The sequence below is a fragment of the Sebastes fasciatus genome, chromosome 7, assembly GCF_043250625.1.
Source record: "Sebastes fasciatus isolate fSebFas1 chromosome 7, fSebFas1.pri, whole genome shotgun sequence".
Classification (NCBI taxonomy): domain Eukaryota; kingdom Metazoa; phylum Chordata; class Actinopteri; order Perciformes; family Sebastidae; genus Sebastes; species Sebastes fasciatus.
This window is the reverse complement of record NC_133801.1, coordinates 25,421,923-25,439,706: the sequence shown is the minus strand read 5'-3', so window position 1 is coordinate 25,439,706 and position 17,784 is coordinate 25,421,923. Positions and strand designations below refer to the sequence as shown.

General features: G+C 43.1%; 1 protein-coding gene across 9 annotated transcripts in view; it reads right to left on the bottom strand.

Annotated features, from left to right (window-relative positions):
- Positions 1–17,784, bottom strand: part of synrg (synergin, gamma) — a 47,458-nt gene that overhangs the window by 15,846 nt on the left and 13,828 nt on the right. For 3 of the 9 annotated variants that reach the window (XM_074639934.1, XM_074639936.1, XM_074639938.1), the window contains 8 exons: positions 15,924–16,001; positions 15,550–15,746; positions 7,859–7,959; positions 7,672–7,828; positions 7,448–7,587; positions 5,251–5,375; positions 3,910–3,972; positions 1,633–2,595 (listed from right to left, as the gene is read on the bottom strand). In XM_074639934.1, the coding sequence (XP_074496035.1) occupies positions 1,633–2,595; positions 3,910–3,972; positions 5,251–5,375; positions 7,448–7,587; positions 7,672–7,828; positions 7,859–7,959; positions 15,550–15,746; positions 15,924–16,001 (1,824 nt within the window). Of the gene's footprint in view, positions 1–1,632; positions 2,596–3,909; positions 3,973–5,250; positions 5,376–7,447; positions 7,588–7,671; positions 7,960–15,549; positions 15,747–15,923; positions 16,005–17,229; positions 17,515–17,784 lie in introns of all 9 variants that reach the window. The other 6 variants (XM_074639931.1, XM_074639932.1, XM_074639933.1 and 3 more) reach the window with 4 other exon arrangements.

The following is a 17,784-nucleotide window of genomic DNA, read 5'->3' as shown; positions in this document are numbered from 1 at the left end:
GCGCTGACATGGACATTACCTGATTATTACTGAAACTGGGTTGATTTCCTTTTAAGGAAGGAATCTCTGTCTGCATGTACGCATGTGTGTGTGTGTGTGTGTGTGTGTATCATTCGCATATCTCAGGAATCATCCAACCGATCTTCTTCTCACTTGACGGATGTATTGCTTGGGACTCAAGGACGTGCAGTGTCCAAGTTCAACAAGTTCAATATCAATAAACCTTGAAGAAACAAGCGAACGGCGCTCTGTGCAGTAGTGGGGGCGGGGCTTCAGGGCTCTGCGGACTGAGTTGACTCTCTGTCTGTATAAAAGTGTGTGTGTGTGTGTGTGTGTATATCAAGAAGCGTTCCTCCGATCGACTTCACACTTGGCGGGTGTATTGCTGAGGACCCAAGGGAGTGCAATGTCGAGCGTGAAGTCGATCGTAGCAGCAGTTCTTGAGAATGCTGCAAGCAGCACTTGGCCCGTTCCAAACGACCACGCCCCGGATAGGCAATGCACCAGTAAAGAATAATAAACCCAACAACAACAAGTTTTACGTAACTCCACTTTCATGGACGTGAGGTAGGGGAGAAAAAAGCCGACACGCTATTATGGAAACATCTCATAATAATTAGAGGGCAATTTGATCCAAATAATACTGCATGGTAAGTCTGAAATACTGCAGGGTAATACAATAGCTGATGTACATAAAGACGCAAAAAGCACGCACTCACACTCAAACACTCCGGCCTGAAAATTATACTGCATCCAGCTATGATATGCCTAACATCTCAGCTTCTTTTGTGACACAATTCACCGTCGCTCTGTTTCAAAATAGCTTGTTTCCTATTAAAGGAAACAATTCATTTTCAGCTAATCAAAATTATATTATGCACTCAGCCCAAACCGAATGTCAACAGTGAAAAAGGTGAATGATGGCTTACAGATAATGCCTTTGGTAAACTGCAGCCTATTGTCTGAAACCTGCGATGAGAATAAACAAGAGGATCGCCACCGTAACAACCTCCTGTACCCGTCTGTATTCAATTCAACCTCTCCGTTTGCGTTGCACGACACGTCAACAACACGCAAACACAGAGTTCAGCCTGTGGAGACAAAAGGTACACTGAAGGGATGTGATGTCTGCTGCTGCAGCGTGGACACAGCAAACAGGGAGCTTATCCGAGTCACACAGACAGCAGCCGGGGACCTCGTCTATGAACTATGACTGCCAACACGTCAAAACCAGACACTCATCATTTGTAAATAAATAAGAGATATGGGACAGGACCTTTCTGTTATTACAATTATATTATATGCATGGGAGGGGGGAGGGGCAATATGGAAACTAAGGATTCAAATAAATACATAAATAAATAAATATATCAATAAATAAGATGAGATGAATGATGAAATGTAGAATGAAAGATATGATGCATCTAATCTGATATGTTATTCATGTAGCATTACGTCTGTCTTCAGTATTTGAGCATATTCAATTCGATTAGGACCTCATTACTTGCCCTTTGACCCCCTGTTTGGTGGCCACAAGTGGGCACTGAGGAGAAGAGACCACTGCTGGCCTTGGAATTAATACTGTGTGTGACTGGATGGGGCCTCACCAGAGCAATCGCACTAGTTCCTCACCTGTAGCGGGGGGCTGGTGGGCCGAGAGACCCGGCAAATCCAGAGAGCTGTCCGACATCACGTGTTTCAGGTCTCCGCCCATGTCCGAGAGCTTCATGTCCAGCTGCACTGAGAGCGCGTCCTCGGAGTCGTCCTTTCCTACGCTGCTCCCCCCGATGGACGGGAGGTCGAGGGACTTGACGGAGGCAGAGTCCTCTTTGGCCTGTTTGAAAGCGGCCACCTTGTCCACCAGAGTCTTTTCCGAAGCCCCGAGCGCTGTGCAGAACTTCGAGGACTGAAAGTCGGCAAAGTCATCGGTGTCACTCTTGAGGGAAGAGAAGGAGCCACCGCCGCTCTCCTTAGTATCGTCGTAGGCCAGGCCTCCCTCTAGAGACAGCTGTTTGAATACGTCGTACTTGTCTGAGGTCTGCTGAGGCCGCTGCTGAGTGGAGGTCTCCCCTTGGACCCCCACACTGCTGCTCTCGCCTTTAGGCTCCCCACCAGAACTGCCGAACGCCATGAAGTCCGCAAAGTCGTCCTGAGGCGCTGCCACAGCTCCTCCTGCTGCTGCTGAAGCTTGAGCAGCATCAGAGGACGAGCCAAAGAGGGCAAAATCACCAAAATCATCTGCACCTCCCCCTGGAGGTTTGGCTCCACCTGGTAGAAGCACTAGAGAGGGGGGTACAGAGGGGAATGTGTTGGGTTTTGTCTCTGTGGGGGCAGGAACAGAGGGTGCTATAGAAGAGAAAAGGTCCAGGTCGGCCATGTTGAGAGGATTTTTGGGCTGAGAAAGAGACACTGCTGGCTTTTGCTGCTGCTGTGGTAGTTGTTGTAGAGATTGAGAGATTGGGAAAGCAGAAGGGAAGGCGGGTTGAAAGATCTTGGCCTGGTCTGAAGGGTCTAATGGGGAGACGCTGTCGGCGGTTTTAAAGTCTGTGAAGCCATCATCAGCGCTGACAGACTTGAAATCTGCAAATCCTTCCCCTGCGAACCAAAGAGAACAATTTAAGATCATTAAAAAAAATATATTGATCATGGCAGAGAGTCATAATGACAAACTGACAGCTGCACCAGAAATGATGATGTCATTGGACAATCCTATAAGAAAGAAAGCGAGTGGATTAGTCATAGCTCTGTCGCTTTGTGAATGCTCATGGTAAACTTCCAGTCCTCAGATGAGCAGTGGGCTGTAGAGTGACCAATCAACAGCACACATCACTGCACAAAAATAGCTACATCATCTAAAGACACATAAATCCACACTACCATGCGATGAACTGTTCAAACTGGAACAGAACATGAAAAAGCAATTCTGCAAAAAAAAAATGTCCATCTTAACAAGTTATTTTGTCTCTTTGTGTCTGAAAATCCCTCACCTCTCCAAGTGGAACAAGTGCAAATTTAATTCCCATTAGTTGCAATTGGCTAGCTTTGTGTGTTCCCACAAATAATGTAACTGTAAATGTTAGTTGGTTTTTTTCCGGGGCAATCCTGTCAAAATGGTTTGGAGAAGATAGATTTGACTTCAGTCTTGGAAACCACCGTTAATACTGGTTTGGTAAATAAATATCCTGGGAAAATAATATAATATAATAATAAAAATATATATTAACTATTTTCTGAGATTACCAGTTAAGATGGGTGTTTTTTTTGCAACGACAAAACTCCATATATGCTATAAAAAGAACAGAATCTTTTCGTCTCAAATCTTTGGAAACAAGCCGCTGGTATAAACCACAAAGAAAAAAAAGTCAGAATGCATTCTCAAGTTTCAGCAGTTGTTAATCCACTGCGGTATAATATATGCATGAGCTGAAAACAGAGAATCTGTTCACACTGCTGGTGTACGGTGGAAAAGAGATAACTAATGGGCTCATTAAGGAGATGGAGCCTGACAATGCCAAGGAAAGGTCACCGCAAAGCATGACTTACTGGAGTTGTAAGAGCTGTCCCCATCGGAAACTGTTCTAATGAAACAGGGACGGGAAACACACTGGTATCAACACTGCAGGCTTGCAAAACAAGATACTGTGTAAAAAATGGCATTAAAATAAGGCATTGTAGTGACCTGACAACTTTCCCCAAGTTATAATACAGTGTTTAATTAGAGGGAATCTCACACTAGGGACCATCTCAGAGCCCAATAGGTCCTCTTTGTCATTTGGCAAAGAGGCCAAAGGGATTTCTCTTAGGAATACCCAGAAATGTATTTTTAAAAAGCAAAAGATTTGCCAAAGTGTGTTTTTTAGATACAGAAAGAGACTTGAATGTGTAAGAAAGGGCAGCTGAGTTTCTTACCGACTGGTTTCTTGTCAGCAGGTTGCTCAAGCTGTCTGAACACACTGTATTTGTCTCCAATATCTGGATCAGAACAAATAAAGAAGAACGGGTAAAGTATGAACAGAAAATACAACACATTTAACGGGTAGGCAGGTTTTGCCTCAATGCAGTTTGCTATGAAAAATGCTAGATGGAGGTGGTTAGAAAAGGACAATATCTTTGGGTCTGAGAAAAAATGGTTGCACTATTCCTCTGTCATGGTGAAATGTGTGGAAACCCGTATGAGAGATGAGACATTATCTGTGTTGCCAAGTTGGTTTAAACATCTTAAGATCATATTTTTTCCATCCCTAACCTACTTTATGGGTACATCCCAATTCTCTTATTTGCCATCTGGTCCGCTATCTTGAAGACCGTCTCAAAGCTCTTATTGTTCAGTGGAACGAGGATACACGAGAGCAGCCTTCACGGAAGTCTTTCACCGACCTACACGCCACCTTTTTCTTTTTGTGATCTGATATTTCCCCTATTAACTTTTATTAAGGATACAATTAAAGTCAGAGAGAATAGGAGAGTCTGTCTGTCAGCAACAAACACTTTTTACATAATTTATCATCATTTCAGTCACATGTGAGGTTGATAATTCCTGAGCGTCAGGTTGGATAAGAGTTACATGATTTCAATTTTCCTTGAAACATTTAGCCTAATAAATAAATGTGTTCAAAATGCACCATAATCATATTCTTGGTTTTTAAATAATGAATTCACAGAATATCAATAAATACAGTTGCAAATAACAAATAAATAATGTAAAGGCATTCTGCCAGTAGAAATGGTGTGCCTCCAGGCAGGACACAGTAGCTACACAGAATGCAGGTTGTTATTCATGCAGGTGTTTGTTAAACAGGTAACAGGCAACAGAGAGAAAACCCTGCTACTCTGCCACTGATAACTGTGTGTCTTTATTAGTATTAATACAGTTCAGACACAAACTGAATCAAAAGTCTCTACAGCTGTTAAAGCCGACTGACAGCTGATCCAGCTGTGATCAGCTGCTGCCGTCATCAGAAACGGACGTCGCTTCACGTGACGCTTCAGAGGAAAGGACGCCTCATTTCTCTAAAAACATATTTCCTTGTTTCCTCTGTCCTCGCATGGTTTCCTTGCGTCTCTTCATGCATCCCCAGTGGGAGGGACTAAGACGCAAGGAAAAGACGCAAATGAGAAACGCAGATGTAATTAAGAGACTTGGGATGCACCCTATCTTTTCTTCCCAGGGTTCACCATGCTGCAGCGTTTCATGGAGAGCAGACAATATTCCTAACATACCGTCCACCCTATGTGAGGTCTGGAAGTTACCTGAGGCAGGGGGTGTAGGCTCTGCAGGCTGATCCACAGACAGCTGCTTGAAGACAGCGTACTTATCAGAGGACGTGACGGAGGCAGACGAGGAACCAGACACTGGAGTCAGCATGGCAGGCGCACTGCAGGGACACAATAGCTATTGTCAGACCTCAGGAAGAGAGAGGTTCAATAATAGAGTTTAATCCCCATAACATGATTGAACATTTGCCCCTCGGCTCAAAAAGTTTGGAGAGTGAGTGTTTGTTAAAAGCTTTCTCATTCTGCGTAGTGCTAACCATTATGGTGACAATGAGGCTGATGGAAGCCGAGGGTACTTTTATCTATAACTTTGCTATATTCATGCAAATACTGAAAAAAAGATCACACTTAAAAAGAGTGCTACAAAGGTGGGTCATATCAGTATTTTTCTACTTTGTCCAATTATCACTGCAGTCTGTATATGTTTGGCATTAGCTATTCAGATTTTAAGAAAGATCTCTTTGATATATTAAACATCTGTGCTGTTTTTTTTATAAACAATGCTCATCCAACTTGGGCACAGATGACTCTCTGAAGTTATGTTGCTGCCAAATGACATTCAGCCAATAAAAAACAGCTCTGTTTGCAATTGTGCTTCTGGGTTTTCAAATTCAAAGTCCTTTTTTATGAAGTGTTTAACTTAATTTACCTGTACCCAGCCTCAAACCAAGTTGAGTTGTTTATTTGCTTTCTTGTCCAGAGTTGGAAGAGAAGAACACTCTTGTGTCTGTCCATTAAATATGAAGTTATAGCCAGCAGTCGCTTAGCTTATCAAAAGACTAGGAACGGGAATACAGCAGTAAATACAAAATCCACTTAACAGCACTTCTAAAGCTCAGGAATATTATATCTTGAACAAAGTGCCATTTTATTTGGAGGTTATGTTGCCAGGCAACCACTGAAGACTCCAGGAAGTTACTGGTCACTAAGAGTTCGGCACACACCCCAATGTGAAACCCCAAATTATAGTTTTTAGGACAAGTTATAATGGTTCATAAGGGATCTTTAGGAGGTGTTGGTAGGCTGATTGGACAGAGCCAGGCTAGCCGTTTCCCTTTGTTTGGAGTGTTTGTGCTAAGCTATGCTAACTTCTTGTTGCTGTTGGCTTCATCTTTACCATACAGATACGAGAGTGGTATCAATTTAACTCACCATCAGAAAGCAAATAAGCATATTCCCAAAATGTCAAACTATTCCTTTAAGCGAATGTTTTTTTTCAGTATGTTTCCCAAACAAAAATCTGACAACCATTCGTTTTATGATGCAAAGCTGAACATGTATAAAACTCTCACTTTACACTGAAAAAGTAGCTGATTGGATGACATACTAGAATCAAGCATTATGGGAAATCATTAAGCACACTTTCCAGCGAATATTAGTTTCCTCAAAGCGCTTTCTCTGCAACACATCTGACAGTAAGTTATGCCTGCCAGTTCAGACTGGCAAACCAACATGAGCTTTTCAGCTCCTCATTAATTAGACAACAATCTCAGACTGTGGGGAATTCTTCTTACATTTCTGAAACAGTCAGGAGTGTACGTTTTCAGAGGAGAAATGGGAGGAATTATAAAACGTCTATGCCACTTAGATGTGAGATACTTTAGTTCTGCCTTTTCTTTGTCTTTCAACGGATAATTGCCTTTCAGCTTCCTCTCCCTGAAAGGAAGGTCTCTCCGTATGGGCTTGGAAAGTAATATAAAGAAATTAGCTTATCTACTATCCACTGAAATGAATTCATTAAGAGATGACCCAAACTCATTGCTATTCTAGGGAGGTTATTATGAGATATTAAGACAGTGTGTCTGACTGTATGGTTTCCAAGATAGGCGATGCAAGACACAAATATTATGCAGAATAGCTCAGCTATAAATAACCAACGAGGGCTGAACATTAGACCCTCATCACTACAAACATTTACATCTTTTCTTCAGAAAAGTAGAACTAGTAGAGCGCAAAAGGAGACCGAAAATAATGAGGAACACTAAAAAGAAGTTTTTCTTGTAATGTAAACTCAGCATTAGGGTCATTCCAGACGGTGAAAATCACCAACTACAACTTTCAGCTTTTTAAGACATTGTTAATTATGTTTAAATTGCATTTTGTAATATCTAAATTGAAAAATAATTAATCGTTTGGGCCTACTCAGTGTCTCCACTGCACTCACAGCCATTACCTGTTTTGGTGCTGAGATGCGATGGTGGTGGGGAAACTTCCACCTGACTCCCCCTGGAACTCAGTGAAGGCCTGGTCTCCTGCTCCTGCCTTCGGAGCTTCCTGGAAGTCCTGGAAGTCATCGTCATCGGCTTTGGTCCCCTGAGTCGACAACATGTCAGTGAGTAAGATGTGAATTATGATCAACTAAAGGATAATGCAGAACTAAAGGCTTGGCCTTGTTACCTGTGCAGGAGGGAAACTGGCGATAAAGTTAGTGTTTGTGGGGGCTTGAGCCGGTGCTGCGGGTTTCATAGCCATGACGGGTGGTGCTGGTGAGGGCATGGCCATTGCCATGGAAACCGGGGGCTTGGTCATCATAGGCTGCTGGTGCTGGTGCTGGTGCTGGTGCTGGTGCTGGTGCTGGTGCTGGGGCATGACGGGGCCCATGGCCATAGCCAGGGCCGGCAGGTTGGGCACTGGTGGAGAAGGGAACTGATTGAGGATTTCCACATTCATTGCTGGGAGGCCACTCTGAAACAAAGGAAACAGATTTAAAAGGACATTTTACGTTTTTGTTATTGTCAACATATCCAATGAAAAGACCAACACCAAAAAAGAATGATATATATTATTCCTTTGTGCTATAGAGCTCAATTGCTGTCAAAAAACTATTAAAAACACATTGATGAGGAGGCTAAATTAAACCTTGACCTGCTCTTAGAAATTCACTCTGAAATAAAAGACATCCAATCTAGCTTAGAGTTTGGACATAACCTGATCGAACTGCGGAAACAAATGTATGTTCTGACCAACAAAAATAAGCACATTAAAGAAACCTTACTGGACATTCAAACCCATAATATGCACTATAATCTGATCTTCTTAGGCATACTAGAAAAAACCCCCACATCTGATAACCCAGAGGCCTTCATGCTCTCAGCTCAAAATTTCCTCAGATACTGTAAACAAAATAATCTACCATCGCGTTCACAGACTCGGCAACCGCATCAATAAAAGCTCTCTGCCAATTACTGCCAAACTGGAATACTACAAACATAAAGAACTCATCGAAAGCCAACCAAAGGAACTTAAGTGAACAAAATAAAGTATAATTAAATTCACACCTACACACACACACATATCCCTTCACTTTCTTTCTGCCTGTTGTCTCCACATTTCACATACTCACACTTCCACGCACTACGTTCCAGCCCCTCATACCTCAAGCAAACGGATATGGCCCAAACAATAACGATATTATCACTCTCTGAGAACTTCATAAACGCTTACACAAATGCCAAAAAATAAAGCGCCTGGACCAGATGGATTTCTTATTGAATTCCTTAAATACTTCTGGCAGACACTGAAACTTTTACTGACAATGGTCTCAGAAATGAAGGACAAAGGTCAATCCCTCCCTCAGAGGAACATTCCTGAAATTAAAGTTTTATTAAAATCTGACAAGGACCCGCCTCTTCCCTCTAGTTACCGCCCGATATCGTTAATCAATACTGACATGAAAATCATCTTCAAGGCATCTCAGTTAGAAACAATACTTCCATCTTTAACCCACAGTGACCAAACCCGCCTCATCGAGGGACGACGCTCCACCAACAACTTCAGAAGACTCTTAAATTTAAACATCTCACAATGTAACAAAACAAAGACAATTATAGTTATAGTCTAGTTATCACTGGATGCAGACGAAGCATGATATAGTAAACTAGAAAATTTCGCAAGAAATTTTGACCAGTGTGCCTGGTGCTGGGGGGGGTCTGAGGACCATAGTGAGGTTAGAAGAAGGGGGATTATAGGCCCCATAAAGTCCCAAATCTCGTGACCTCTTTAAACTTTTAATCATTTTTCTACGTTAAAGTATGGCGACTCTGTATGGCCCTAAAGAGGAGTGTTTTTGAGCTCTCTTCACATCGATTTGCCACTCATTCCTGTCGAGCAAATAAATCGCGCTTTCGCGCGATTTTTTCGGAGGCCGCTACGCGAATCTCTTAGACAGGTCATAGCACACCATTCCCGATCATTACGCACGTTTTGATGTACTTTTTTTTACAGGTGTTGGAAACGCTGCCGGAGGAGTAGCGCGGCAAAAACCGTAAGAAGAGGAATAGTAAGACTTCACTAGAAAATTTCGCAAGAAATTTTGACCAGTGTGCCTGGTGCTGGGGGGATGGGTGGGGGGGGGGGGGCACATTCAGACTGTCTGAGGTCCATAGTGAGGTCATAACTGTAGGCCCTTTCGCTGCGTGCGTGTCTGTCAGTGGTTGCCATGGTGATTGGGGGGCCGTGAGGAGTGTTTAGTTTCCTGTTAACATACAGTAAGAGTTGAGGGATTTTATTTTGAAAAGTAGGTGAATACCTTTGCCTTGTGCTTCTATGCACACTGGAATGATGGGACCACTGAAGAAGGAGGTGCAGATGATGTTGGACATGGGAGTCATTGAACCATCCAGAAGTGAGTGGTCAAACCCCATAGTGCTTGTTCCCAAGAAAAATTGTACTCAACCTCGGTTCTGTTCAGACATGAGGAAACTGAACAGTATTTCCTGTTTTGATTCATATCCCATGCCCCGTATTGATGAGCTGCTAGAGAGAATCGGGAAAGCCAACTACATCACAGCATTAGACCTTTGTAAAGGTTACTGGCAAGTGCCTCTTGACCCATCTTGCAAAGAATACACAGCGTTCCAGATTCCAGGGATGGGCGTGTTCCAGTACACTGTGTTACTCTTTGGCCTTCATGGCGCACCTGCGACCTTTCAAAGATTAATGGACATTATTCTTAATGATTGCTCCAGGTTTTCAGCTGCCTATCTTGATGATGGATGAAGGTTACTGGCAAGTGCCTCTTGACCCATCTTGCAAAGAATACACAGCGTTCCAGATTCCAGGGATGGGCTTGTTCCAGTACACTGTGTTACTCTTTGGCCTTCATGGCGCAACTGCGACCTTTCAAAGATGAATGGACATTGTTCTTAATGATTGCTCCAGGTTTTCAGCTGCCTATCTTGATGATGTGGTAATCTACAGTGAATCCTGGGAAGAACACTTGCAGCATCTTGAAATCGTCCTAAGCAAGATACAGGAAGCTGGGCTGACCCTGAATGCAAACAAGTGTTCCTGGGCTCAGGAGGAGGTGAAATACCTTGGGTACCTGGTCGGCCGTGGGCAGATAAGGCCACAAATAGACAAGATAAAGGTCATACAGATGATTCCAAGACCCCTGACCAAGAAGCAAGTGAGATCCTTTTTAGGACTGGTGGGGTGGTACAGAAGGTTTGTTCCCCATTTCTCTACATTGGCGGCACCACTCACCGAACTAACAAAAAAATCAACCTCGAAAGTGATATGGAATGATGAATGTGAACGTGCCTTCCAGGCATTGTTGGCAACGCTGAGGGAGGAGTAGCGCGGCAAAAACCGTAAGAAGAGGAATAGTAAGACTTCACTAGAAAATTTCGCAAGAAATTTTGACCAGTGTGCCTGGTGCTGGGGGGGGTCTGAGGACCATAGTGAGGTTAGAAGAAGGGGGATGATAGGCCCCATAAAGTCCCAAATCTCGTGACCTGTTTAAACTTTTAATAATTTTTCTACGTTAAAGTATGGCGACTCTGTATGGCCCTAAAGAGGAGTGTTTTTGAGCTCTCTTCACATCGATTTGCCATTCATTCCTGTTGAGCAAATAAATCGCGCTTTCGCGCGATTTTTTCGGGGGCCGCTATGCGAATCTCTTAGACAGGTCATAGAACACCATTCCCGATCATTCCGCACGTTTTGATGTACTTTTTGTACAGGTGTTGGCAACAACCGTAAGAAGAGGAATAGTAAGACTTCACTAGAAAATTTCGCAAGAAATTTTGACCAGTGTGCCTGGTGCTGGGGGGGGGGGGTCTCGTGACCCATTTAAACTTTTAATCATTTTCTACGTTAAAGTATGGCGACTCTGTATGGCCCTAAAGACGAGTATTTTTGAGCTCTCTTCACGTCGATTTGCCACTCACGCATGTATGACGTACATGTCATAAAAGTGCTTCTACGACAGAAACCGTGACTCCTATCGCTTAGATTGTTCATGAGGCCAGTTAGGAGTCTCTGATGAACAAATGGTGCGACATTTGGGTCTGTAGTTTCAAAAATGTGACCTCGGCGGCAGTTTCGAAAAGTAGTAACTTTTTTCTCTGATCCAAAACATTCTGTGAAATTTAATATGGGGCCCTATGGGAGCGAAGCCTGCAGTTGCTCTCAGGCATGTGTCGCAAATTGTGTAAGTCCGACTGATTCCATAGCTACATGTCTGCGACCGGCACAAAAATACCTACGGTTTGATGTATTAATTGTGTATGAGGAGTGGACGTTGTGGGCTACAGAGCAATTTGTTCGGAAAATTTTCAAAAGATTTCAAAGCTTTCCCGCACTCTAGCGATGATGTCACGCGCTCTAGCCCTTAACGACCCACGCAATACACACCCATTATAAAATCTGAAACGGTCTGAAAATTTCACAAAACGTAAACAGTGATTTCGTGAAAACCGTGCCAGCTATCCAAAAATTTCCATTTTAAATGTTTAAATGTTATAGGAGGAGCTTCGCTCTGATTCGTCAGGCTGATTGCTGGGGCCCCCCTGACCCCTAGCAACAGCTTACACATTGGTCTGCCCAATGAAAGTGAGTTTACATTTGAAATCAAAACAACGTGATTAGCCACCTACTGGCGGGAAATATTAGTTCAAAACTCAAGTTAGTCATGCTATAAAAACTATGCTAGGTGACACACACAGTAAGCTATTGGTGTCATATAAACTGCGCGCAGCTTCTGTTCTCTGCACCCTCTGTCGGGAGATTAACACACACACACGAACACACACAACAGCGCCATGCAGCGTCAAAAATGTTACTGAACTGAAAAAAACTGAATATCTATCTGTTGATGCTATGAATTAAGGGTTTATTTTGACCAAAACCAGAGTTTGTGATTGTTGGAACAGTGGAAAGAGAGCTTCGCTCCTCCTATAACTGTAGGCCTGTACGCTACGGTAGGCCGCAGCTTCTGTTCTGCAATGCCAGATTGAAATTACGCTGCAGAGCACATTGAACCAAAGAGACTAGAAATGGTTGTCTTATTAATATATTTTATGTATTTAAAATTGATAATATACTGGTATTTATGGTTTGGTATGAATATAGAAACGGTTTATTCATTCTACCTAATTACAACACTGGTTGTTTTTGAGTGGTTGGTGATCTGAAAATGTATTTTCTTTCGCTCCTCCTATAACTGTGTATAATGCATGTATATAATGTTTAAATGTATATTATAATGTTTAAATTATAATGTATAAATGTTATAGGAGGAGCACAGCTCCTCCTATAACTGTGGGCCTATTTGCTAATAAGAGTTACATAGTTAAAATGTGTGTGTGTGTGTGTGTGTGTGTGTGTGTGTGTGTGTGTGTGTGTGTGTTAGTCAGCCTGCTCTGATTGGCTAATGTGAATCAGCTGTCTAGCAGCAATCAAAAGTTGCCATGGTGATTGGCCACTGCTGCAGTGGGGCAGTTTATAATAGGAGTTAACCAGAGACGTACATGTCATAAAAGTGCTTCTACGACAGAAACCATGACTCCTATCGCTTAGATTGTTCATGAGACCAGTTAGGAGTCTCTGATGAACAAATGGTGCGACATTTGGGTCTGTAGTTTCAAAAATGTGACCTCGGCGGCAGTTTCGAAAAGTAGTAACTTTTTTCTCTGATCCAAAAAATTCTGTGAAATTTAATATGGGGCCCTATGGGAGCGAAGCCTGCAGTTGCTCTCACGTTCAGGCATGTGTTGCCAAATGTGTAAGTCCGACTGATTCCATAGCTACATGTCTGCGACCGGCACAAAAATACCTACGTTTTGATGTATTAATTATCTATGAGGAGTGGACGTTGTGGGCTACAGAGCAATTTGTTCGGAAACTTTTCAAAAGATTTCAAAGCTTTCCCGCACTCTAGCGATGATGTCACACACTCTAGCCCTTAACGACCCACGCAATACACACCCATTATAAAATCTGAAACGGTCTGAAAATTTCACAAAACGTAAACTGCGATTTCGTGAAAACCGTGCCAGCTATCCAAAAATTTCCATTTGGCCAAATAAAGTCCCAAGTCTCGTGACCCGTTTAAACTTTTAATCCCGTTTCTACGTTAAAGTATGGCGATTCTGTATGGCCCCAAAGAGGAGTGCTTTTGAGCACTCTTCACATCGATTTTCAATGCATTCCAATGGAGCAAAAAAAATCGCGCTTTCGCGCGATTTTCTCGGAAACCGCTGCGCGAATCTCTTAGCCAGGTCATAGCACGCGATTCCCGATCATTCCGCACGTTTTGATGTACTTTTTGTACAGGTGTTGGCAACGCTGCCGGAGGAGTAGCGCGGCAAAGTTTAGGCAGAAGCAGCGGAAGAATAAGCCTGTCGAATAATAGACCAGTGTGCTTTGCACAAGGCTTTGCCTTGTGCTTCTAGGCACACTGGAATTAAGCCCGACGAATAATAGACCAGTGTGCTTTGCACAAGGCTTTGCCTTGTGCTTCTAGGCACACTGGAACTAGATCTTTCGTTTCAATGCTTTACAACAATTTGGCTTTGGAGAGTCATTCATTCACCGGATAAAAAGACTTTAAAATACACCCATGGCCACTCTCACTACTAACAGGATTATATCGCAAAGATTCACACTTCACATTTTGCTATTTTGCTATTTTCATTGATCCCCTTTGCTTGTGCCATCAGATGCAAAGGGGTTATAAAGAAAATCAATTTAATGAATAATCCACTCCAGCGGTCCTGACTAGTAAAACTGATCATGAAATGATCTACAACTACCACAATGTTTTCTAATGTCTATAAATGTATTTCCTATACAGATGACAACATAGACCTCCCAACTGCTAAATGGGAAAGAGTCTTATCTCTCCCCTCTGACACCAACCTCTGGACACAATTCTGCAAAAATACATTCGAAATGACAAAGAGCACAAATCTACGACTAATCCAGTATAAAATTCTCCATATAACCCACACCACTCAATACAAAGGACCTCTCCAACACAGATACATGTTCACACTGCACCCTGGGCACCACAGACGACTTTCTCCACTCTTTATGGATCTGCCCACCACTACAGCTCTTTTGGTTTAAGGTAACGCAGAAGATTTCCTCAATCTTGGGTTGCAGCATTCCTCTCGCTCCCTCATTGTGTATAATTGGTGATTTATTCTCAGTTGAACTTCCACCAAAATACATAAAACCTACACTAATTAGCCCAGCTATCGCCAAGAAGACCATCCTTACAAACTGAAAATCCCAAAAAACAATAAGCCTTCTCACGGATCGCATACATGCAATGGAAAAAATAACTGCTTTTCACCTTTAAAAAAAACAAAAAACAACCTGGACTTTCAATTTTCTCTGTTAGCAAATACCACTTAGCCAGCAACACCTGCTCATACTGTGCATACACATAACTTGTCAAATGAAAAACAGGTTGATCAATTAAATCATTAGAGGTGTCACGGCACAGTGGCTACTGTGAGCCTATTTCATTTGATCCCATCATGTATTCACTGAAATAGGAAAAAAGCAGATGTTTGCATATAAATTATTCAACACACTTAAGTTCCCTTTGAACAGATGTCACTAGCAGACTCAAACCTTTTCCCCTCACGAGAGACTCTATCTTGTTGTGCTTGTGTTTTAAGGCCCTTGAAGATTTACATCACCAAAGGTGTCTTATTATTCCTCGCGTGGAAGCGGTGGCATGCCGCGTTTCGTGAGCCGCCTGCAGATTTGCATCCTCCCAGGAGTGGTGGTGACAGGCCCGGGCTAGGGATGATAAGAAGCCTCCTGCCAAAGGCGGCTGATGGGGGACTCAGCCATATATTCGGTGCCTTACAATGCTTCACAATGCCCTGGGCTGATTCACGGCGCTGCCTCTTTCTCCTCATTTCTAGCTAAGCCCGTCTAATTTCAGTGTGGAGTTTTATGGCGAGGCTCTGCGGGAGCCGTGGGGGATGATTAGTGAAGTTGTTCTAAAGGGATAATTTGTCTTGACTCAGTGTTTACCTGCGCCACACCAATTAGTGCGAGGACAGTGTAGAGCTCCTCCTTGGTCAGCATGCCAGGTGTTGTGCGGTTGGCTGTTGCCCAGATTTGCCCCAGCGCTTCCCTGGGAAGACCTGATGACATTAGTATAGGGTAGAGATTGGCGGTGTCTATCCCTGCCGGAGTCATGGTGAATTCAAGAACCTTCTTGAACATTTCTAAGGAAAGACAAATAGAAAGGAAAATATTCATGTAACTGTATGCTAAAAATGGGGAGGTAAACAACATTTTCAATTAAAATGGAGATTTACAGAGCTTCATTTCTTTTTACAAAACAGTGTCAAATATGAATATCTGACACATCATACTGGACATATTCATGTCTAAATGTTTACCTGGAACGTGGCTGTCATTGTAAATCCAGGCTGGTAGCATGGGCTGGTGGTGCTCTTGTTGTGGGTACACGCCAACACCTGCTGTCACAAAGCAGACAAACACACAAACACACACACACCGAGTTAGTTGTTATAGCAAAAGCCTTGCCCAGACATACGATTTGCCAAGCCTCTTGGCAGCTGAGCCCTGCTTGTATCGAACTCAACAAAAATGATACACCTGATGTCTGGAAATCTCGGTGCGGATGTAATGCTCTCCTGAACTGAATCACAAGCGTCCTGCCACGTCAGACATCTATAAATCAGTCTGTGAGCCATTTCTAGCTTCGAGGAGGGGGGGAGAGGCGACTGCTTTGCAAGGAGAAAACTACTAAAAATCTAATTTAACTCCTGACATTGACCTAAATAAACTTTTTTCTACAAATAGATTAACAAACTTTCTTGAAAAAAACAAAACTGTGGCTCATTTTCAGTAACTGATAAGGCATCTTTTTGAGTCTGTTTACTCAGGCAGCCACTTGCACACATAATACTCCCATCAGTCTTGGGCCGTTAAATGAATCTTATTACAAAATCTCCCTGGACTCCAAGATGAGCCTCCATATTTCCCTCGATGACACGGAGGACACGGACACAGACAAACAAATAACAGCAACAAAGGAGTAGCCAAGTGGCATGCACAATCAGCCTCGGATTATGTTTGGGCCCCGGTGGCACCTGCCAATCCATGCGCATCCCTGTTAAACCAAAAGCAGTCAGCATGCGCCAGAGGTCGTTCTCTGGGAGAGTGCTACGTAGCGGGGGGGAACAGACAGCAGCTTATTGAGTCAACAGGTATCACCTCAGGACCTCAACAGACAGTTCATTTCAACAATGTGTATAGAAAGCGGCAACATGAGAAGGCCCCTCTAACGAGATTTGGCCAGAAGTGACAGAGGTATAAAGCGGGCAGAAATAAGAGCAGAGACTTGGTTTAGGAGAAGATGTAAAGACACCAGGGAGGATGCCTCAAAGACACCACAATAATCTCAGAGGTGAAGAAAATCGTCAGTAGGATTTTATTTCAGAGTACATAGGCTGCAATAGTATGATGACCAGTCCAGAATCAGGTGTAAACCAATTATGATCCAAAGAGAAAGAATAGATTAAGCTGCTGCAAAAGGTGTAGAATTATTTCATCAGGGTTAAAAAGACTGAAAACGTTTCCCCAGGACAGAAGGAAAACCACTGCCTTGATTGTGTGCAGCAAAGCGAGGGAGAGAAGAAGAAGAAGCTATGAAGTCTAATAAACAGGCACTTCTCTCACCACTGTCACTACTGGTTTGAGGAGACGAGACAGCAGCTGATGGGGGGGCACCGGGTGCCGACACCGGGACCTCAGGTAGCTTTTCTGCGACGAAGACAGAACTCAAGTCCTCAGGGGCCACAGCCCAGTTCCTCGATTTATTGCTGGAGTGAAACTGGGTTGAAACTTTACTTCTAGGACCCATTGCAGCCATTTTTTTCTGCTTGTTGGATTTAAAGCTAACCAGTGCCGTCTTATCAGCAGTAAAATCGCATGAGGAGAATAGCTTCTGTTCCAGGGACGGGCCTAGAGGGGTGAATGAGGAACAGGTTTCTTGATAACACACACTGGCTATACACAACAGTTGAAATCTCCTATTTCTTTGAAGCACAATTGACAGTTACACTTGTTGCTATAATGGGATTAGGGGAATATTTACTAAGCATTTGTCACCCTTTTTAGGCGCTTAGCAGTCAAATTCGGTTTCTCTTTATTTACTAAAGAACCACACCGAGGTTAAATGGGAGAAAAGCAGCACCGATGAAAATTGTGTGTTAGGGCTCATTCAATATGTAT